This window comes from Beta vulgaris, chromosome 1 (genome assembly GCF_026745355.1).
Source record: "Beta vulgaris subsp. vulgaris cultivar EL10 chromosome 1, EL10.2, whole genome shotgun sequence".
In the NCBI taxonomy this organism is placed as follows: domain Eukaryota; kingdom Viridiplantae; phylum Streptophyta; class Magnoliopsida; order Caryophyllales; family Amaranthaceae; genus Beta; species Beta vulgaris.
Window position 1 is genome coordinate 1,627,651 of NC_079202.1, and position 23,431 is coordinate 1,651,081.

Here is a 23,431-nt window from a genome sequence, read left to right on the forward strand (position 1 = left end):
GAGTATGGGTGGGAGTTTACCCTTGGGCTATTAAAGATAATCTAATTGCTATTGACTGTTGCTTTGTCATTAATAATAATTAAAATAGCCCGCATTAAAATCGCCCGTACATTTTTCAAGATTTCCCTAAACTACTTCTATGTATACTCACTCACTCTCTCTCTCTCCTACTCTTACTCTCATTCTCACTTTCTCTCACCTCACCCAACCACCACCCCAACAACCATAGCAAACACCACCACATCGGCGATCACGACCACCACCGCATCAACCATCACGATAGAGGCAACATCAACACCACCATGAGACCCACCATCACAGCACGTCGGAAAAAGCACGAGTTTTTGTTATTTTTTCGCCGGAAAAACCCACCATCCTCGTTGTTAGTACGTAACACGCTGGAAAATTTTGTTTGGTTTCCTCCGCCGAATTTTTTTTCGTTTCCTCCATCGAGGAAACGAAACAAAACGAAATAGATCTTCATTTCCTCCATGGAGGGAACGAAAAATCTACACGTTAGCACGGAAACAAAATTTCATTTCGTTTCCATGGTAACAAAAATCTACAATGTTACCAAGGAAACAAAATTTCATTTCATGGAGGAAATGGAATTTTGTTTCTTTTCCTCGGTGGAGGAAACGAAAAAACAGTTTGGTACTGTGCGTTGGTGGCAGATTTTTTTTAAAAGACTAACCACATTCCGTCGACAGTGAGGTGGTGGTCCGCGGTGGTAGTGGTCTACGGTGGTGGTTATGCACGAGTGTGCCTCCAGTGGTGGTTGTTCGCCAGTGGAGGTGGTCTAGCAGTAGTGGTGGTCTGTCGATGGTGGTGGTACACTGGTTGTGGAGGTCAGAGAGACGGAGTAGGTGAAGTTGAATGAGAGGTGATGGAATAAGAGTGGGGTGAAAGGGGAGGGGTATGGGGGGATTTTAAGGAAAAAATACGGGTGATTTTAGTAAATACGGACAGTAAATAATGATTGGGCTCTAGTTTTATCAAAAACAAAAAGATAAACTTGGACTTTTCTAGTGCATCACTCCCTCCTTTAAGACATTTTGAACGGTAGTTTATATGCAAAAATTGGTAAAACCTCAATATTCTAATACACTCGAGACCAGGAAGAAAAGTTTCATGGCGTTGTTGGCACTTTGATGCTGCTGAAAGTCAGAATCATAGAGCTAAGCATGGACCATTTCTCCCTTATGTTAGCAAGCTCGCACATCACCATTATTATCAAACTCAAAAATCCACCATATTTTAGGATTTCTGTAAAGTTAAGTTAACCATATAATCCATTTAATACTACATCCTTAGCAAACAAAAACCAATGACAAAGTAAATGAAGTGACATACAAATGCAGAAAAAGGGAAGCAAGAAAACGTGACATTAACACCTATTTAATAGAATTATAACACATCTAAACATCAAATGTCAGCTCACAACAACAAAAGTGAGCAATTAAATTCACAACCACAACCACAACCACGAGTTCATTCATCATACACCCAGGTATATCATAATTTTTTTTCAGCAACAACAATAATCAAACATGAACTCAAATAGAAGCATGTAACTTAGGTACAAAAGAAAACCAACGAAACCCACAACTCCATTTGTTAGGCAAAGCAGGGCATTTAGGCAACCAATGCCAAGTCCTCCTAGAAACCCTATAATACAAAATCTCAGGCCAACTATAGCAACATATGCATATCATACCATTGTGCCAAAAACAATAGATATGCTCATAATTGTGATAACAAACTGATACCAATTTTCTGTACATCAAATCTGGCAAACTTTCCACTTCCACCCAATTATTATTATCATCATTTTTCCCTCCAAATCCCCACACCTTCAAACACCTTGAAATCCCATTCCCTCCCACCCCACCAATCACATACATTTTATTCTTCCCCCCTGCACCATCTTCACAATCATCACTAATCACAATCCTAGCAAAAATGAGCTCATTTGTCGGCATTTCGGCGAAAGGATAACCCCAAACACCCTTTTCCAAATCAAAGGAGACAATAGAATAAGGATAAGAAGTTATAAAATACAGATACCCATCTCTGTAAACACCTTCTTGGTGAATATTATCATTCAATATTGAATCAAACCCGCCAAAGTTTCGCCAGGATCGGATCGTAGAGTCGTAGAGGAACACAGACTCTGATGAATATACAAAGATCTTGAACCCATTTGGTGAAGAAACTAGAGTAAGCAACTCAAACGTGAAGGATAATCTAGGAGATTTGATAAGAGTCGAAGAACGAGATAAGAGATTAGAAACTAAAAAAGTTGATGAATTTTGAAGATGAAAACAAAGTAAACCATTAGAAGAAGATAAAAGAGATGATGAAGATGAAGGACATGGGTTAAGTAGTGAAGGTGATGAAGAGGATTCTCTCCAAGTTGCAGAAACAGAATTGTAAAGAGGAAAATGGTGGTTAAAATGAGGATGAGATAACAAAAGAAAAGAAGAAAATGGAGAAGAAGAAGATGAAGAAAAAGATGGGTATAATTTGGAAAGAAAAGAAGGATTAAAGAGAAGAGATTTGAAGCGTTTACATGTTGATCTGAGATTAAGGATGGATTTTAGAGAGAGAAAACAAAGGATATAATCTAAGAGTTCATCTGGTAATTTGCTCCATATTGAGGGATCCAAATCTGGGGAAATTTTAGCCATTTATTTGTGTTGTTTCTGGGAAATTTTAGGTGATAGATGAAGAAGGAGACAATTGAGATGGAGTAAAATAATATAGTTCTAAAAAGAGGTAAAGAGTATTGAAAATATAAACGTTGAATAAGAGTTGAAGTTTGAGATTTAGTAGGCGTATCTGTTAGCTAGAGCTGCCAGTCGGAGTACGGCAGGAATAGTTGCAGATATGCCCATAGCCCATAGGAAAGAAATTTAGTAGATGGACTTCTCTAACTAGATATTTGAATTAATGGTTTGTCTCATGTCTATCCATGTTAAGATTCGGTTTGCTTCAATTTATTTTATCTTATCTAATTTGATCTGATCTTATCTTATCTTATTCGATCTTATCTGTTTTAAGAGAAGTGAAGCCCTTCTTTAAAAAAACTCTCACGTAAAAGAGAGGAGTGTTTTCACTTAGGCTACGTTTGATAGGGCGTAAAACATTTTCAATGTAAAATGATTTTCATGGAAAACAATTTACAATGGAAAACACCATTTCAAAATTAGTTTTCCGTTGTTTGGTTTCAGGTAAGGAAAATGATGAAATGAAAGGAAAGTGAAAGGGAAATTAAGGAGGTAGTGAGAAAAGTGTACAAGAGAGATAAGGAAAACAATTTTCCATTCATTTTGAAAGGAAAATGGTTTTCCATCATTGGGAGAGTAATTTTACCCAAAGGAAAAATGATTTTACACTCTTTTGCCAACCAAACAATGTAAACCTAAAAATGGAGAAAAACAGTTTTTCGGAAAAACGTTTTACTACCTACCAAACGGAGCCTTAATTTACAACAGAAGAATTACTTACTTTCTACATCTTTGCTGCCAAATTAAAGAAAAACACAAAGGAAATTTATGTGTATAACGTTATGATAAAACTTGAGTGAAAAAATACAGCGAAGCTAATCTAATAACACATTACATGATTATATTTGTTCTTCACTATATTTGCAAAAACAATTTACCAAGATTAGTATGACATGTCAAGATTGCAAGTATTAGAAAAAAGAAAAGAAAAGTTATGAGAGTCAAGGTTGCAAATATTTAGAAAAGGGTGGAAGTCAAGGTTGCAAATATTTAGAAAAGAGAGGAAGTATTACATGTCAAGATTATTAAGCATGATTGTGTAAAAATGGAAAAATAATTGCTAAAAGTCACAAACTACTATTGTAATATAGATTGTTTGCATAGTATAGTGACAAATTAGTAGATATTTTTTGTGAAAATGTAAGGAAATAGTCAAAATCACTCGCATGATAGCATATTAGCATCAATGAGGTCGTAATCCCTCCCGTCTTAAGTTTTAGGTGCTATATAAACAAGTTTATTTTAGAAAGTAAGAAAATTCTCTAAAAACTCCCTCTTTTAGCAAGCATTAATTGATAAAGCTTATCTTCTCTTACCTACCCTTTACCTCTTGTCGCTCAAAGTCTCAATCATTTAATTTCCACTCCAATCTCTCTACCTAGCAAGATTATTGTTAAACCAAATCGCTCAACCACCAATCTAACATTATTTTTTGTTGGAGTGTTAGAATCATAAATCATTATCCTTTGAGATAACGGCGTATTTTTCATTAGAGTATCAGAATCATTATTCTTTGAGTTGACGGTGTATTTTTCGTTAGAGTATCAGAATCATTATTCTTTGAGTTGACGTCGAGAACTCGAGATCCGTTTGATTCAACTTATTTTATTTTATCTTATATTATATGAAATAAGTAAAAATAAGTTAATCAATTATTTTATCTTATCTTATCTTTTCTGAAATAAATTAAAATAAGTTAAACAAAACAAAGCCTATATATTCAAATACTCCTTTTAAGTTTTATCTCATGTTGTTTATCCCTATTTTTTTTAGAATGATATACATACCAAAAATACCATGAAAATCACCATTTTAATCTCATTCACTCTATGTTTTTCATGGTCCTTTTTAGAATTCCTAGGAATGAACAATGATCAATCATGAGTGACCATATCATGATCCTACAATGTCGAATCCAGGAATTTGAAAAGGGTTGATCACATGACTTTGAATTATCACACATTATTTGAATACATGACCAGAAATTTCCTAAGATGACCAGGATTTATTTTCACCTTATGTAGATACATTAAATTATATGCCAATGACCATTACATTTGAATTATCAACACTCGAGATCAATGATTCATCAGCCTATAATTTTGTCATGACATCAAGTATATCAGTCCAGCAACAAATGTGATACTACATAACACAGATGCGAGATGTCAAACTTGAGATACATTTGTAGTTTACCACACCTTTGAAGAATAATTCCTGGAGTCCATTAAGACACAACGGAATATCATGAAATAACAAATCTTAAGGGCTAGTAGCGACCAACTCAGAAATATCATCTGTAGCCCAATGCCAGGAGACTATCTGAAAACATCGTATTAGGAAGGGAAAATAAATAACCTCTTCGTCGCAAATGATCGTTTAATCACTCCAATTATCTTCATCTTTAAGGGGAAGTTTTCCTTTCGCGGTCCTATTATCCTGTTGGATTACAATAACCAGCGTTACTACTTCCTGATTTTCCAACTCATTGACTGTTTCAAGTGCAAAGAAAGCCTAAAGAGTTGTTGGAGGGACAGTTCTACAACTCAACTACTATTAGAGTTTCTTTTTAAAAAAAAAAAAAAAAAAATCTCCAGTTAATGTTTCTTGAACATGCGGCAGCCGGAGCACACCAACTTGCTTCTTTGTTTGTTATTTTGACATAAAATCTGTCTTTTGAAGTAGAACAATCCCAAATCATAAATAATTGCCATAGATGGAAAAAAAAGTGACCACAAGATTACCATATCATCAGGACATAATTCAGATGAAGACCAGACAAGAATCTGCCTATCATTTCCACCTGTATACAACTCCTGAATACAACATGTATAAGAAAATCATAATATTTAAATAGAAGGAACAAAATTATGTATAATACATCACCTAATCCCTTTGTTTAATGCACATAAACTGAGAATTTGATAATTAGAGTGATCAATTAAAAATATTGATTGCCATTATTCTTGTAAAGCAACAAGTTGGTATTTTGAAATGACAAGTAATATGAAACCCGAAATTTGAATTGCTAATCTTTTGAGTTGGGTTGGTTGAGGTGGTAGAGCATTTGCCTTCACACTCACCACCCATGTTCGATTCCTCAGTCCTCAATCCCTAGCGTACCCCCCAACTCCGTGCTTAAAAGTTAAAACCCTCGCTGACATTCCTGATATAAGAGTCATAAGACCCCAACAAGAGACCTGTTGCGTACCAACCCCAAAAAAAATTCGTAATTTCTGAATTGGAATAAAAAACTAGCTGAGATTTCAGATGCTACAATCTATTTTCCTTCACATAAGTTCACCACAAAAAATTGAATAAATTGAAAGGTATCACGCAAATATGAAAAAGGAAGGCTCGGGCCAAACAAATACTCCCTCCGTCCAATAATATAGTGCTCACTTGTGATTTTTCACGGGAATTAAGGAAAATTGAAGTGGTAGTAGGATTTTCAAAAAAATATATTAAGGAAGTGGACTTTTGGCACTTTTGTCTTGGAACTAGTATTTTATTTTCTTTTTCCTTTAAATAAAATCAAAAAGCAATAAATGTTCCTTAGAATGGAGTAAAACAATAAATAGGGGCACATAATTTGAAAGAAAAGTACGGGTATTTTGAAAAGTTTATGTAGAAATGAAAGGTAATTTAGTCCAAATAAAATGATAAAAAAAAAATAGGCACAATATTTTGGGACACCCAAAAGGAATGCAAGCACTATACTATGGAGGAGGGAGTATATTCTAGTATTAGAGTTCATTTCCACCAAGTATTCTCCATAATACAACATCCTCCATGAAACATCAGAGCATCTCGAGATTGATCATGTGACATCACATAGGCCTTATTTCTATCTACTCTCAGCTTCACTGCATCAACTAGGCAGAAGGCATCATATATGAAGAGTTTTGCCAGCATAATAAAGAAACAGTGTCTTACCTGATCTTGATCATTAAACCAGCAACAATTTACACATTCATAGTGGGCACGAAAAGTCAGAGATGTATTGCCAGACCAAAGATCGAATGCCTGAAGATACACAAAATCGTAAGACTGCAAATCTTAACCTTGATGGGGAGGTCTATCGAATACACAAGAGAAACCTTACTTTCACAGATGTCATGCAAGGAACAAACACAAGAGACGAATCCTGAGCCACAGCCATCTGTATCCCTTTGCTGTTTTGCAATCGCACAGTTTCAAAATTCACTAGTGTGTTACAGCCAGATTCAATATCCCACAATCTTAATCTTGAATCAGAACCTGAAAATGAAATTATAAATGACAAAATTTTAAACTATGTTCTTAACCACTGACTTTTCTTGCATCTAGGACACATTTTCTTCCAGTGGAACGATAAACAATCACAAGTTGTTCCCTCAAACACAGAGCATTACTACCTGCACTGAGAAGGTACATGCCATCTTCAGTTGCTTTTAAGCCTGTGACAGCACCATAGTGCGCAGTTGCATGATCTTGACTTGACATCATGCCAGGATGGCGCCTTTGCTTTGAATATCCCCCCTTTAGTTGAGAAGGCATTCTAGACACAGCAAAAAGCTTTGTATCATTACCAAGAGAAACTTTCTTCTGCTGTCCCCTATTCTTTGCAGATGAACTCTGCCCTGTTGCCTTAGATGTTGCTGCCTAGAGTTGACACAATTGTGTTTAGAGTTTAGACAACAGGTGAAATGTAACACATGATTTAGATTTACGATTAACAAAGACATCCTGGTTCAAAAAATTATGAAAGAAAAAAAATGATTTATCCCCCCATCCTAGACATCATCAGTTCCAGTGTCCCTGCGCTATACTAGTGATATGACTTCGAGTGTCCTGAAGCAGGACAATAAATCATATTGATATGAATTCAGAATGTAGCATTGTTACTGACAGCCTCAGCTGTCTAGTCTGCATCATCTACAAACTGATACTTCTTGACATGCTTGATGCCATCCTCAGCACACTGAATAAGAACTTAAAGGCAATTATCCATAAAGACTGTAGAACTTAAAAGCAATTATCACCCATAAAGACTGTCAAGCACCTTTTGTCTCGAGTCTGACACAAAAGAACTTTTAAGGATGATATTTACATAATCCAGGGCTAAAGAAAAGGCAGAAAATGGTATAAATGAAACCTTGTCAGCAACTGAACGTTCTAACAACGGTGGGCGTCTGCCAAGTTGAGATTTGGACTGATCCAAAACCAGAAAACATCCAGCACGTCTGATATCCCAGTAACGTATGGCACCATCACAGCCACCTGTCATCAAAACCCACTCGCTTGATGTAGACCATTCAACTGCCATTACACCATCTGCCATCAGAGTGATGATTCCAAATGAGATCTCTATAAAGGCAACTTTCCTCCAAATATGGTCAATTAACTAACCCAAAATAGAGAAGCAGACTCAGAATAATGAGCTAAATTACATTTCATTTATCAGTGTGCAAGATTATATCTTCCACTGCAAGACATAATAATTGCTATATATGCCACATTTGACTTTTGTGGTTAAACCTCTTAAAGTTCAGCCAACATGACATCAATAACCGAAGCTTAGAGTGTTTACCATTTGTATGGTACTTCACAAGAACTAATTTTTATCGTTTTGTTAATCTCAAACTGAAAACAGATCTCCATCTGGGCAAAAACTAGTTCCCCCCCCCCCCTTTCAGTGTTAAAGTCCAAAATATATGGATCTTTGGCTGTATACACTATACACAGAAAAACTCATCTATGCATATTTATCCAGTCCATGGAAGGACAACCAGAAAACAGAAAGACACCTTTCCTTGGACCATGATGACTAGATGATGTATTATGCTCGACACCACATAATAATACTCAATAATTCAGACATATATTTGATTCTTGTGAGTTATAAGCATACCACGATGGCCAGACAACGTATGAGAAAATGCCCCTGAAGCAATATCACAAAGACGAACTTGAACATCTTCAGTTCCAGACGCTATCAACATATGGGAGGTAGCAATAGGACTCATGGCAGTCTTGTAAACTTTTCCAGGCATCTTAAAATTCATAACCACCTATCTGGCAACAGTCTAAATTAGTAATCTTCAATTACTATAGCATAAATGAAAAAACTAAACAACTGGGTAGGAAAGTGTACCAAAGACAAGTACCTGAGTAGTGTTCGTATCCCAAACATTGATGTGATGATCATAGGAACCAGTAACAAACAGCCCAGTGTCAATTGGATACCATGTGGCTGAGGATATGGCATATTTGTGTCCTTGTTGGTGCTGTTTATCAATAACAAAAAGGCACTTGTGCTTTGCAACGAGGCCTCCATCCTCAAACCCTGAGACACGTTGAACGTCGAAAACAGCAGCAGATGCATCTGAAGCACCGGAAAGCAAATATCGCCCCTCTGTTAAATCAACCTGATTTTCTATGAAAACATGTGACACAAAGCTCTCTCAATAAGGCAAGATCAATATCCAAACAAAATTCTTCCTTGTGTGAAGTAAGAAAACATGCTCCTGTTCATTTCATAACATTCATTCTGCTTTGACTTTTTAGGATGTTTCAAAATGAATGCTCTGATTATCAATTATATCTTTATGAAAATTATGCACTGCCTATTAAATTAACCTAATATCCGTGAAAAGTGAAGCAGGACAAACAACGGAAAATGGGGGACATAATACATGTAGGCTTTGTTCTTTTCACCTTAACAATTCGGATTTCATGATAATAAGTTCAAATAAGGATATATAAGCTCTGATACGAGACAATAAGTTTAGCAAAGGGCTATCCAAGTTAGATTCAAAACTTATGTTAGTCCAACTAAGGTTCAATAACTTCAAATAAGGAAAAACAAGTATGAATATGAGACTTTCATATAAAGTTTTTTTTAGGGTAAAAAGATTATTGAAAAAAGAAAAATCCATAGTCATATTTGATCCTATTAAGCAAAGAAAAAATATGAATATTCCCAGAGTTAATCTAATAGCAGCTTACAAAGTTAATAGCATATCAAACTATGGTTGCATTTTCTCCACCTTGTTTCCTCAACTTATCCAAACTTATTTGAACCAAACTTATCTTAACATATATTAACATTTTGAAGTAATTTTATAAAGGGTGAGAACATTGTTGAAGCATTTTAGACTAATGATATTTTTAGAATAATCTAGAACAAACTTGAAGGGAAGTAAAATATTGAGAAGATAAATTATTAGTATAGATCTTCAAGTATAAAGAAAAATTTTAGAATTTGTTGTATAATATCCATGGCAGAATAGTAATGGACTATTCTAGAAGTTTGGAGAAAACAAAGCTTAAATAAAGCTTGGAATAGTATAAATTGAGTGAAAACATTTGTTCTCGAGCATGGAGAACTCCTACACAAAACTTGACCAAATTTAGAGAAGTGAGCCAAGAGCTCACACCAAAATTAGGGTTGTATAGAGCTAAGAGCTCCTGTAAATACACGAGTGGAGCTAAGTGTTCCTCAATAAGAGTGCCCACACAAAGTATAAGTTGTGTAGGTGAGGAATAAATCTCCCAGTAAGATATATTGTTCTAGACCTTTTAATGTAATCAAATACTTTGCAATTTCTGAAATGGTAAAACTACATTTGTGAGTACACTACGATTCCATATATGCCCCAAAAATTCTATCAAACTTATAGAAACTTACGAACTTATTTAAGTAAAATATATTGTTCCAAACCTTTTGATGTAATCAAATACTTTGCAATTTCTGAAATGGTAAAATTATATTTCTGAGTACACTACAATTATAGCAACTTATGAGCTTACTTAAGTAAATTATATTGTTCTAGACCTTTTGATGTAATCAAACTACTTATTAGGCCCGGGGTATGTCCCGGATAAGAAAAAATTTCATTTATTAATAATACTTTATGATAATAACACTAAATACAATTTAATCTAGTGGTTAAGACTTTAGTATATGTACTTGAAGTCTCGGGATCAAACCCTTATACTATGCAATTTATAAAAAAATTTATTGTACATGGATTACATTACATGAACTAAAACTCCCTAGGGAGAGCACTACGTGGCACAGTTTCTTGTTTATGCATGCCTTTTAATATATGTATATAGATACTTTGCCATTTGTGAAATGGTAAAATTAAAATTATATTTGTGAGTACAGTAGGATTCCGCATGCGCCTCGAAAATTCTATCAAACTTGTTGAAACTTATGAGCTTATTTAAGTAACATATATTGTTCTACAGCTTTCTTTTGATGTAATCAAATACTTTGCAATTTATGAAATGGTAAAATTATATTTGTGAGTACAGTAGGATTCCGCATGCGCCTCAAAAATTCTATCAAACTTAATGAAACTTATGAGCTTATTTAACGAAACTCATTAGACCTTTAATATTGAAACTAATATGAACTCAAAATGCACCGTACAATGTCGGATTGTCAGACAACATCCTACCAAATGATGGACAAACAAGAACAACGATAAGATGAACACTAAACACTTATTTTCTTCCCAAATTACGAACAATTTTAAGGTTTTGAAGATCAATAACAAGTAGAAAAATTGTAAATTTCATCTTTAATACACATATTCGTAGATTACGGCATTACAAGTCTAGTTTAGCGAATAATAATCCGACTAAAAGTAAAATACACATAGCTCGAAAAATTAAGAATTGAAAAAGTAAATTGAGAGGGACCTGGAGAGAATTAATGGCGCCGCGATGCGGAGAAACGAATTCTTTGAAGTTGGAAAGCTGAAGAGAGGAAATACGACGAGATCGAAGGCGACGGGAGAAAGAATTAGGTCGTAATCTACCTTCATCTCTACTCGTAATCTCTTTCCACAACATTTTCGGCGCATCTTCCACCTTAATTGATTTCTTGCGCCTGATTTTGTTTCTGCCGATTTTTGATTTAAAGGTTATCGATTTTGTCTTCGTTTTGATACCAAAGTTTACTGGACTAGATGATCAATTGATGAGGTATTGAGGTTGAGGAGTGGCCGAGTGGACTCCAATTACTTGCGAGTTGCGAACACCTGACTTGATCACTTGAGGGCTGAGTATGAGCTTTGCGCTTTGCCTAATTACTAGACTTACTACTAGTCTACTAGTCTACTAGTCTTACCTAAAACAACGATATGTACATCTTTTATGGCTGATTAACATATTAGGTCAGATCGTATTCGGATTAATAATAAATGGGTTGAATATGTCTCAATTCAAACTCAACCCGTTTATTAAATGAGTTGAAAAGCTCAACATTTTTTTGCCCCATATAACCCGTTTAATCCATTTACATATCTATTACTATTAAATTTTTATTAAAATTTATTAGTTTTCAACCATAAATTCACATAAAAGTATGCATGATTAGATTTTTTTTTCGGTATTTGTGTCTTATGATTAGTATTTTTAAAATTTTCACCAACTTTAACACTACTTTTTAGGAAATTTATATTTTAATGAGTTAAACAGGTCAAAGCAGGTTAATTTCGGGTTGAAAATGTCAACCTTAACCTAACCCATTTAATTAAATGGGTAAGTCGTGTCAACCGATTTACTTAAATGGGTCAAAATCTCAATCCAAATCCGCTTATTTCAGGTCAGGTTCGAGTTCAGTATACGGGTTGTGTCAGTTTTTCACAACCCTAACTTCCTCCATAACAAAAAAAATGCAACATTTGTCATTTTGGGACGTAACACAAAAAATGCAACATTTTAAAACTTACTAATTTTAGTTATGAAATTTCAACATAATTACAACAATGTCATTACAAAAAAACCCTAAAATATCACTACCACTCCCTAACCCACATTACATTACTAACCTAAATGAACCAACCCCTTAATAATTCCCACCAAAATTAAACATCTAATCTATCCCCCTTCCCAAAATTCAAAATTAAAAAGCTTCAAACACCCCCATTTATGATCTGCAATAACTTCCCCCAACTTCTCATATCAGAACCCTAAATTCCCCCCCCCCCCCCTTAAATTATCCCCAATTTCCCGAAAATGTCAAACCCTAAATCTACTGTACTCTTCTCTTCTCCCTCAAGCGGTGAATTCTCTCTCTCCATATCACATTGTCCTTGTTTCTCATAATTCTCCGGTCAAAATGGTTAACCTTGAGCCCCTTAGAACTTCTTGCAATGGAAAAAGATCTGGATAGGAAAATTTTCATGAATCTGTGTTTTCAACTTTTTGAAGCATCGCATTTCGCACACTTCACTTGCTTGTACGAAAGTGGCGAGGCTACACAATGGTTGAGTCTCGAAGCGGTTGTGGATTTAGGGGTAGCCATTGACAACATCAATGAGGCCAAGAAGTTTGAGTGGACTGTGGTATGTGGTTTGCCTGCGGTGGGTTAGTTGAAGTTTGAGTTTAGGGAGCGTAGATCTGGGGGGGAAAGCCAAGGAACTGAAACTTGAGTCCCAAAAATTGACGCATGTCGGTTTTCTAAGTGTTCGTACTTGTGCAAAACAAGAGGGGTTGAGGTGAAAATTGTTGAACCTTCTTCACCAGTTAAGGAGAAGGAAGAAGTGAAAATTTCTCCTTCAAGTGAGGATTCCTCCATTCAAATTTTGGGATATATGCCTAATTCTGATTCTGATGCTTATGGAGGTCATGATCATGTTTTTATTTTAACATCTGATGATGAGTCCCCAACAAATCAGAGACTATCTGATTTACTTTGGCAGAGGAACCCAAATAATTTTAAGGTTAATCTCTAACTTTCGCATATCTTTTTTTTCGTTTTCCTTGTGAATTGTTCTTTTTAACATTTGCATGTGGGGTATTCATTTTTTTGTTGTTGTGGGAATTATGTTTATGTGGGTGTGTATGATGGGTCGCATTTTGTTGAATTTGTATGTGGGATTATGTTTATGTTGCTCTGGGATTATACATTTTGATGGTTTATGATTATGATTTTTGTTATGGTTGTTGGATTAGATTGGAGGATGGATTGTATTGAATGTGGGATTCGTTTGAGTTGCTGTTGGATAATTTTTTTGTTGTTGATGGATGGCTGGTTGTTGCTGTTTTATTATTATTTGTGATGATGTTGGATTATTTTGTGTGGCTGTTGGTTATTTGTGATGGTATTGGATACATTTTTGTTGTTGTTGGATTATTATTTGTGATGATGTTGGATTTTTGTGTGGCTGTTGGATTTTTAGATGGTGTTTGATTATTTTGTGTGATTGTTGGATTGGATTAGAGGATGAAATTTGTTGGATATTAGATTCATTTGGGTTGTTGTTGGATTATTTTTTGTTGCTGTTGGATTGGATGTTGTGACTGTTGGGTTGGATGTTGTGACTGTTGGGTTGGATTGGATTGAAGGATTGATATTGTTCATCATATGTGATGTTGGGGTTTGATATGCCTGAGGTTTGATTTCTTGCTATTACTTTTGCATATGTCCTTGACTTGTATGTGTTGGATATGTATGAGTCCCTTTGAGCTTGAGAAGCCATTCCTGGATAATGTTGTGTGTGTGTGTGCGTGCATGTAAGAATAAAACCTCAATGACCATAGGGAGAAGTAACAAACATGGGTGTCTCTATCCCTTTTTTTTGGTTTGAATCCTGTATGTGGTGATGTCCAAGTGATGAAAGGACTCAACATATAATTGATTTTGATGTTTGAATTGTTGTGTTTGCAACAATGGACCTATGTTGGTGCTACACCATTAACATTACTCCTTGTTGTCAACTTTGAGGTAACAAACATCATAAAGGACCTTCTATTAAGCATGCATTCAATAGGATAATAACACAACATTTTTTTCCCAACCATTGAGTCTCATTAATAATTGACAAACATACACATAAGATACCTTCCATTAAGTTCATTTTTACAATTAGGATCAACGAAATGAATGTAACTAGTGATTGTCATCACATAACTATAAAAAGGACCTTCTAACCACTATAGTTAACCTAACAAAAAGGAATGTTTAACTTGAAGGCTTAAAATCTAGGTAACTGAACAAAAACAGGTTTACACAATTTAGCTTAACCTTAATCAAAAGTGGTTAAAAGAGGGAGTGATCTTCATGCTTCTTTTAATCTGCATCAACTTCTATGTATTCTTCCATTACTTCTGAAAAATCAGTTGTGACTACATTAAGATATGCAATAGCCCCATTAATGATTTCTTGATCAACTTCAACATTCTCCTTTAGTAACCCCAACCTTTCCAACCTAGCCTTCCCCACATATGGATTCTTGTAGTTGTTCCCTCCTTTGACCTTGAGAGCTTATACCATTACATGTTGTAAATGAATCCATGTGTACCTAATGAAATTGGGAATCAAAGTTTATAAATGATAGGTTAACTTGCTCAATCAACTCATTCAAAATTTCCCCTATGGTAACTTCCCAGCATTTTCCATCATGCCAAGAAGCTGAAAACTGATGTAACCTCTTTGATTGTTTTTTAGATTTCCAAATTTTTTTCTAACAAATGTATTGACCCACATTTCTTCTTCAGTAGTTGTAGGTGCTACTAACCCCGGCCCTCTTCATCAAGTAGTTGATCTATTGCAAAGAATGCATCTGCTTCATCTTTTGGCTAGTTTTTGCTCGGATGAGGATGCTACTATTGTTGCTGTATTTTTTTTGGGTTGCAAGAAGATGAACTGTGTACAATGGGTGCTGATGATTAATTTCATATTTAACTTAAGCCTGTGGGCTGATATTTTTGTGCATTGAAACAATAAATTTCTTGTGGATTCCTCTCCTTATATATATAGAGGGAGGTGTAAAAAGTAGATGTGATTAACTTTGAAATGATGGGAAACTTTGAAATTTTAATCGATGACTAAAAGTTTAAAATTTGTGTTGTAAGATGAGATGATCATTGTATGCTTAGTTATCAGATGGAAAGTGCAAAAAGGTGGGCCCTATTCATTCTCTCTCCTCAAAGGCAAAAAAAATATCGCACGAAAGTGGCGCCTATAAACCCCTCACAAAAAATCACTAGGGGAAAGAAAAAGAAGGGCTGCGCTTTATCTATAAGTGCGGACCTACTAGTGAAGGGCTGCGCTTTTTTCCAAAAGCGCAGCCCTACATAACAGAAGGGCTGCGCTTTTCTTCAAAGGCGCAACCCTTCTGTTATGTAGGGCTGCGCTTTTGAAGAAAAGCGCAGCCCTTCTTAAAAAAATTTGAAATAAAAAATTGGGAAATTTTACGTGGCGGCCTTGTATTTTGAGTTTTTCTATTTGGTGGTAGGCCAAAAAAAATTTTATATCAAGTGACCTTCAACTTTAACTAATTATATTCAGTGACCTTAATTAACTTAAAACCTAGCTAACCATATATTTTAAGTAAATTTACTAACTTAGCCTCTAGTTAATTATCCTAAGACCCAAAAAAAACCCTCTCCCATTGATTAAAAAATCACGTTTTCATTCTCAAACTGAAATTCTCTCTTTGCCGTGATCCCTCTGTTCTCTCCTTTTTTTTTTTTTTAATGCAAACTCTATAGCATCATTATCAATCAATCCTAGGTTACAATTGAGGTAAACTCGCTGCCTGCTACTATATCAATATGAAATTCTTTGTTGTCGTAAATTCGGTATTGCCTGCTACTAACGTTTTGCGCCTTGTTGTCGTAAATTCGGTACTGCCTGCTACTTGAATCATTATCAATTCGTTATTGCCTGCTACTAACTCTATTGCATCATTATCAATCAATCATTAAATTCGGTACTGCCTGCTACTAACTCTATAGCATCATTATCAATCAATCCTTGAAGTTCAATTGAGTTTTTTGTTATCTTTCGATACAATATTGGGTTCCCCTGTTTTGGATATTTTTCCGTTTTTGTGCTACATAGCAAAGGTGATTGTGAATGCTGGATGATTGTGCATGCTGCTAATAAAAAGTGATGCTGGATAATAATTTCTGTTAGTTAATGATTCAAACGTTTGCTAGGCTGATTTTATAATGTAGTTGCTATAATTTAGGGTAGTTGGCCGGAGACTTTGTAGTTTGTTAGTTTTTGAAGTCTTTCGTGGGATATAGTAGGAGTCATGTAGTAATGGGTTAGACTTAGTTGTTAAGATCATGGGGTATTGTGTTCCTGATTCTTAGCCTTTTTAGTTATATATTTTTCTATTTAAGGTTGCAGTTATATAAGAAAAACTTATGAGAGTATGAATGTAAGCAAGTTGTTATTTGGTTTCTCTCAATTACGTTATTTGTTGTTTTTACTTTTTAGTTTCAACAATTTCATCTTGGAGATGCTACAATACACTTGAAAAAAAAAAAAAAAAAAAAAACTAATTTCTGGTGTAATTAAAATAAATATGCTATTTGCTAATGTTGCTATTGTGTTTTGCAGAATGGATGAAATTATGCTGAAATTAGGTTGTATGGGTAACACGGTTGATTTGATGATTGACGATATTGATAAAGTGATGTGGATTGATCTAATAAATGATTATGAGGATGAGTTTAGGAAGAAAAACTATAAGATGCCTGAATTTCCTACCTTTTACTACTATTATAAGCAAGACGGGGTCAAAATTCATAATGATAATGATTTGATGACAATGTTGCAGAGATTTAGTAAAAGTAAAGTGATATATATATATATATATATATATATATATATTATTATATAATATATATATATATATATATATATATATATATATATATATATGTTGATTACCTAGATAAGCTAAGTGATTGTGTTCAAGCTGCTAGGAAATTGAAGTTTGATCAAGGGTTAGGAAAGGGTAAGAATGTCTTCGGGAAACAAACACTGATCATAGTAATCCAGTTCCTTCCCCTGATCCAATTCCTTCCTCTAATCCCTTGCCTATTGTGAACAATGATGATATGGACAGGATAAACCATGCCACTGATGAAACTTGGGAAGATATCCAAAATTATTTGGATGAACACCCTAAACTAAAAAAAGCTTTGAGCAAAAAAACAAAGAAACTTCAACCTTGGAGGAATAAGCAAACCAGTACAAGACAAACTGTTGGTCAATCAGAACCACATGTGATATCTCAAATAACATCTTTCTCAAATGCGCCACTTATCCTTCGACCTATCATCCCTCCACAGTCAAATAAGTCCAATACTTCAACCATTTTTTTTGAAAAAGATACCTAAAACGACAGCTATTAGGAAGGGAATTGTCATCCAACCTACTCCTCACCTCACAGAACCCCATGAAGCGGAAAGTTTAGATGATTTGGAAAATGATAATGATGATCAGACCTTGGTGATGACTGATGGTGGCAGGAATAAGAAGAAAGGAAAAGGAGACCCTTTAGATGATTATGAGCATGACTCTCTAGAGACAGATGATGAGGAGAATTATGGTGATGATGAACATATAATAATTGATGATAGCTATGATCCGTATGAAGATGAATTCTGGCAAAATGATGTGGACAATGACGAGTCATACTTCAAGAGAATTTACGAGAATGGAGAGTATTTTAGAGGATGAAGAATGGGGCAACATTGTATTGAAAGCTTGGATGTTGTTTAGTGACAAACAACATTTTAAGGGGGTATTAAGGGACTACTGCATTCAATGTGGGTTCGGGATAGTTGTTGAGAGGTCAACACCTAGGAGATTAACTGTAACTTGTCAGGACTTCAACTGCTATTGGAGGCTGCATAGTAGCATACTCCCTGATGGTAAGACTTGGGCCATCAAGAGTATCAAGAACTGTGAGCACACCTGCAGTGGCTTAGATGATAGGAATCCATTGGTCAATGTGGCTTGGGCAGCTGAGAAGTTAATGGATGACATTAGGGCAAATAATGACATTCCTGGGAGGACTTTGAATGAGCTTCTTTGGCAGAGGTATGGAGTTCAAATGGCTACTAGCACACTCTACAAGATGAGAACTATGGCTTTGAGGGAAATTAATGGTGGCCATGATGAGTCTTATGCTTGGTTGCCCAAGTACTGTGAGGTGGTTAGGAGCACAAACCCTGGTTTTATAGCCAACTGTGCATGGAAAACTAGACAAGGACCACTTAGGGCTCTAATATTCTCTAGTATATTCATTAGCTTGAAGGGAGCAATTGATGGATTGGCTACAGGGTGTAGGAGCTTGGTTGGAGTGGATGGAGCTCATTTGAAGGGTAACTTCGGGGGAGTCTTGCTATCTGCAGTTGCCATTGATGCCAATAATGAGCTTTTCCCTTTTGCTTGGGCCATAGTCAGTGCTGAAGATAAGGAGAGTTGGAGATTCTTTGTTTGGCATTTGAAGAGAGTACTGCAATCTTGCAAAAGGGGTGATTGGAACGACAATGAACCTTGCCCGAACATAGTTAGAAGAATCCAGAAGTTGGTGTTAGACTCAAGAATGTGCAAAGCATATGAGAGTGGTCCAGGGGAGTTTGAGATCGGAGATGGGAAGTCCATGTTGCCAGTGAGTTTGAACAAGAGAACTTGCATTTGTGGTTTGTGGCAAATATCAGGCTTGCCTTGTAAGCATGCAATAAGAGCATTATTATATGCTCAAGAAGATCCATACATGTACACTAGCACCTGGTACTATGGGGGAGTCTACAAGTAGACTTATGGTCAGACCATTAAGTCAATTCCAGATCAAGATAATTGGCCAGAGAGTGACGAGCCAAAGATTTTGCCACCAACATTGAGAAGGGGTGTAGGTAGGCCCCCAAGAAACAGGAGAAGGGAAATTGGTGAGGAAGAAAAGGAAAAAAGGTCCACAACTATTAGATGCACCAACTGTCATGAGTTTGGTCACAACAGGTTGACATGCAAAGGAGGACTTACTGCCAAGGAGAAAAAGAGGATTGCTTTACAGGGAGATGCTTCCACATCTGGTACTAAGAAGAAGAAGGTGACACAATCTGCAACTCAACCTACCCCTGAATCAGTGCAATCACAAGGAACAAACACTATGAGCAAGAAGAAACAACAAGCATCATCATCACAACCAGTGAGAAAATCAACAAGACTTAATTTGTAGTTGCTAATATTGAATTAGAATGATGAATGATTAACTTTTATTTTCTTGGAAATAATGTTTGTCTTTAGTTGTCGATGAATAATGTGGGTCTTTAGTTATCGATGAATGATGACTTAATCTGATGAGTTGAAGTTGCTGCTCTTTTTGTTTGCACCCACATATTGGTTTAGTTCAACAGTTTCAATTTTGAATATGTGGATGTAGCAAGTTGAAGAATTTTGGTTGCTGGTGGTGATGTGTTGTTAGTCTGTATCTTGTCTACAAGATGGTTAGATTATAGTCATGCCTGAAATTTGCCTATGTAGGAGTTGAACCTACATCTTTGCGTGTTGCCACGCAATGCTCTCCCATATTGAGCTAATAGGCATATATAAACATTGTAGCAACATTTGGGTAAGTGTAGTCAGAACCTATCATTAGTTAACATTTGGGTAAGTGTATGGCAATCAAGGAAATATTTTTATTTTGTGTGTTTTCCAAGAAATATGTTGTGTATTGTATACATACAGAAATGTGTTGGGTATTTGACTTTCCAGCAGTAAGTTTCTCAGCATGCAGTCCTTCAGCATTTCCAGCATCAGGACCATGTTCTGAAATAAAAACCAAAGAACTGCCGTGTCCCTCATGAACTTGAGCTGAGTTGTTGGAAGCTGTATTTCTTCTAACATCCCTAATATCAGCACTACTTGAAGAACCTAACAGATTGTATTTTTTGAGAGATCAGTAATATGTACTTCCTTTCAGATCAATTAAAAAAGTATCATTGAAAGAGTGAAAAGAGTAACACTAACTGTGATTACTAGCAGAAAAGCCACTTCCACTCATTGTCAGAAGAGGCTTGTCATCTCTCTGCATATCCGCAAAGCCACTGTGGCCTCTCATCAGAGAACAAAACAACACCAGGGCAAAAATGACAACTGCTCCTGCTATTGATGCAGCCAGTAGTTTACATACTTATGTTACAATTCTCAATACACATGTGATCTGAAGAGTCTGAATTTACAATTTTCAAACAAGGTTAACTCAGTACATAGAAGAATTATTGAAAAGCAAAAAACAACAAAAAAGAATCAATACTGACAGTAAATAATGTGGTGATGATGACACTTCAGAGTCTTTCTTTAATAGCACTATATTTATTATCTATCAGGAGAGTTTAGGCATGTACAACAGGTTTTTAAGATGTACTAGAAGAAAAATAATGAAATCCCAATAGTGAGGTCCATATCCCGTGATTTCTACATATAAACTATGTTATCTATCGTAATGCATAGAAATAAAGATATTCAGGATTTCACTTCTTCTACAGTTGATTTTTTTTGTGAACTGGTTCTTTCAGTTAAGAGACTAGCAGAATGTCTCTTGAAGTCAGTGTTCATATTTGCTATATCTCGCCTTTTTCAGTGCAGCATCACTACTAGTATCGGAGTTCTCACATTTGGGTATAATGGATCAAAAAAAGCGTCAAAGTAGTTTGTTGCAAAGAAGGTGGTTAGTCAATGCGTTTTAACTTTTAAGTCGAAGATCTAATAAAAACATCTTCTATGCAATTGTAGAAGTTCACTATCCAATTGTATTTTGTCTATGAGCCCATACGATTTGGCCACTAAATAGGTAGTCTATAAAACAGATTAGCTTCTAAAAGAACAAAGGACAAGCCTATTGAAACATTGAGCTCAAGAAATCTGGGTACATGGCAGGCATCAATTCTGTTATTTTAGAAGCTAGACTTTTGTCTGGTTTATGAAAAGCTAGACTTTTGTCAATGCATTTCGGGGCACTCAGGTCAAGCATTACGAAATGGCTCTAGTCATTCCTAAGATTGGCAAGGAAGTAAGTGCTACTGTGCTAGTGAAGTAAGAGTTCATAAAGGGTAAGAGAGCTGTAATTAGGAAGATGAGCTGTGATGGAGAACCTGACTGCAAAAGAGTATATTGTTAACTTACAGAATTCAGCAAAATACATTTTCGTTCCTCCTTAAACAGTTAGCTAAGCTTTGTTTGCTTCTCTATCACTTGGATCTCATACTTCAACAAAATATTCTCTTTCTCAACAGAATCTAATCTATACCCATTAACAAGCCAAATTCAGCTTGTAGACGTGCTTTTCCCTTATCAAAAAAAATTGAGGAGAGACAGAGCATATTGTTAATTCAGACCACATTCCAAATCCAAACTACATTCCAAATCCAAACTACATTCCAAATCCAAATAATCATCCATATTGTTAATTCAGACCACATTCCAAATCCAAACAATCATCCATTTTATCAGCCAAAAACTAATTGACAGTCTAAAAAATAAACACTTACATCTACCTAAATGATTATGATACTAAAAATATAGCTGAAATGAGTGAAAAAAAATGAAATTCAGAACCTGAAAAGCACGATTTTTGTGGAAGAATCGACCCAATTTCTCTTCACCTTTTCCATTTCCCTTCACCTTCGACTCAATCGTAAAACACAATTTTTGTGTAAGACGCTGTTATGTGAGAATTGGAAATTCTAGGTTAAATTTGGGGATTCTTTTTAAATTGTTCAATTAGATAAATTAAGGACAAATTGAAGATAATAATTCCAATCTCTTGAAACACGATCATGCTGCAAGCCATCAGACGTGATTTTTAGGTAGAGGATGGATTGGTAGGGAGAAGAGTGGAGGAGAGAGAGATTTTCAGTTTGAGAATGAAAACGTGATTTTTCAATCAATGGGAGAGGTTTTTTTTTTGGGTCTTAGGATAATTAACTAGAGGGTAAGTTAGTAAATTTACTTAAAATATATGGTTAGATAGGTTTTAAGTTAATTAAGGTCACTGAATATAATTAGTTAAAGTTGAAGGTCGCTTGATGTAAAAAAAATTTTGGCCTACCACCAAGTAGAAAAACTCAAAGTACAAGGCCGCCATGTAGAATTTCCCTAAAAAATTCGCGGGTTTCAAATATTAAGCGGGCTTCAAATATATTATACCCCTCATTCTCTCTCCTCTCTCACGTCCCTCCTCCCTTTTCCTCCTTCTCTCTCCTCTCTCACGTCCCTCCTCCCTTTCCTCCTTCTCTCTCATCCTCTCTTCTCTCTCAACCTCTCTTCTCTCTCAAAAACTCTCAGAAACGCGACAAAAAGACTGAAATGATTTGCACTAATCATGCCGACGGAATTCGATTGCCTATTGTGATACCTTTTCGGAAGCGGAACGGGCCAACGAGTCAAACACACCGCTATGCTGTGACGTATAGGCTTTTTAAGTCATCCGAGTTCGTTTAAGGCTCGAAATAGTGGTTTTAAGTATTTCCGAATTTTATTATTTCCTTAATTATGTATTAGGGTTTTGTTTTATGTATTTAAACATTATCAGGTCAATGTTTGGAGGCAATTTTTGACTTTTCAGATCTATAATTTCTTTATCTTTGTTTTGATTAATGTTCTTGTATTTTCAGATTTATAATTTCTTCTCTTCTGTTTATTAGTTTTTGTTCCTTTTTTTTCATTTTCGTTTCGTTCTTTTTTTTTGTTTTGGATTTAGTTGCATTGTAGATCTATAATTTCTTCTCTTCTGTATATTTGGGTTTAGTTGCATTGTAGATCTATAATTTCTTCTCTTCTGTAATTTCTTCTCTTCTGGATTTGGATGGTTTACTTTAAAGTTTAGCAAATGTTA

The 23,431-nt window shown here is 35.4% G+C and overlaps 2 protein-coding genes across 5 annotated transcripts; both read right to left on the reverse strand.

The window, feature by feature from the left end:
• Nucleotides 1–1,382: 1,382 nt before the first annotated feature.
• Nucleotides 1,383–2,838, reverse strand: LOC104902099 (F-box/kelch-repeat protein At5g43190). The gene has a single exon (XM_010689782.3). The coding sequence runs from the start codon at nucleotides 2,688–2,690 to the stop codon at nucleotides 1,557–1,559; it is 1,134 nt and encodes a 377-aa protein (XP_010688084.2). The 5' UTR covers nucleotides 2,691–2,838; the 3' UTR covers nucleotides 1,383–1,556.
• A 2,073-nt stretch (nucleotides 2,839–4,911) lies between these two features.
• Nucleotides 4,912–11,782, reverse strand: LOC104902089 (WD repeat-containing protein ATCSA-1). Of its 4 annotated transcripts, none has more exons than XM_057393212.1 (9): nucleotides 11,484–11,782; nucleotides 8,939–9,199; nucleotides 8,683–8,842; nucleotides 7,927–8,105; nucleotides 7,187–7,433; nucleotides 6,895–7,049; nucleotides 6,726–6,815; nucleotides 5,534–5,592; nucleotides 4,912–5,228 (listed from the first exon to the last, which is right to left on the reverse strand). In XM_057393212.1, exons 1-9 carry the CDS (start codon nucleotides 11,634–11,636, stop codon nucleotides 5,126–5,128), a joined length of 1,407 nt encoding a protein of 468 aa, XP_057249195.1. In that variant the 5' UTR covers nucleotides 11,637–11,782; the 3' UTR covers nucleotides 4,912–5,125. The 4 variants fall into 4 exon arrangements, with proteins under 4 accessions (XP_057249195.1, XP_010688062.2, XP_057249205.1 ...); XM_010689760.4 differs by having other exon boundaries at nucleotides 5,534–5,605; XM_057393222.1 differs by lacking the exons at nucleotides 4,912–5,228; nucleotides 5,534–5,592 and adding an exon at nucleotides 5,620–5,989.
• Nucleotides 11,783–23,431: the final 11,649 nt, after the last annotated feature.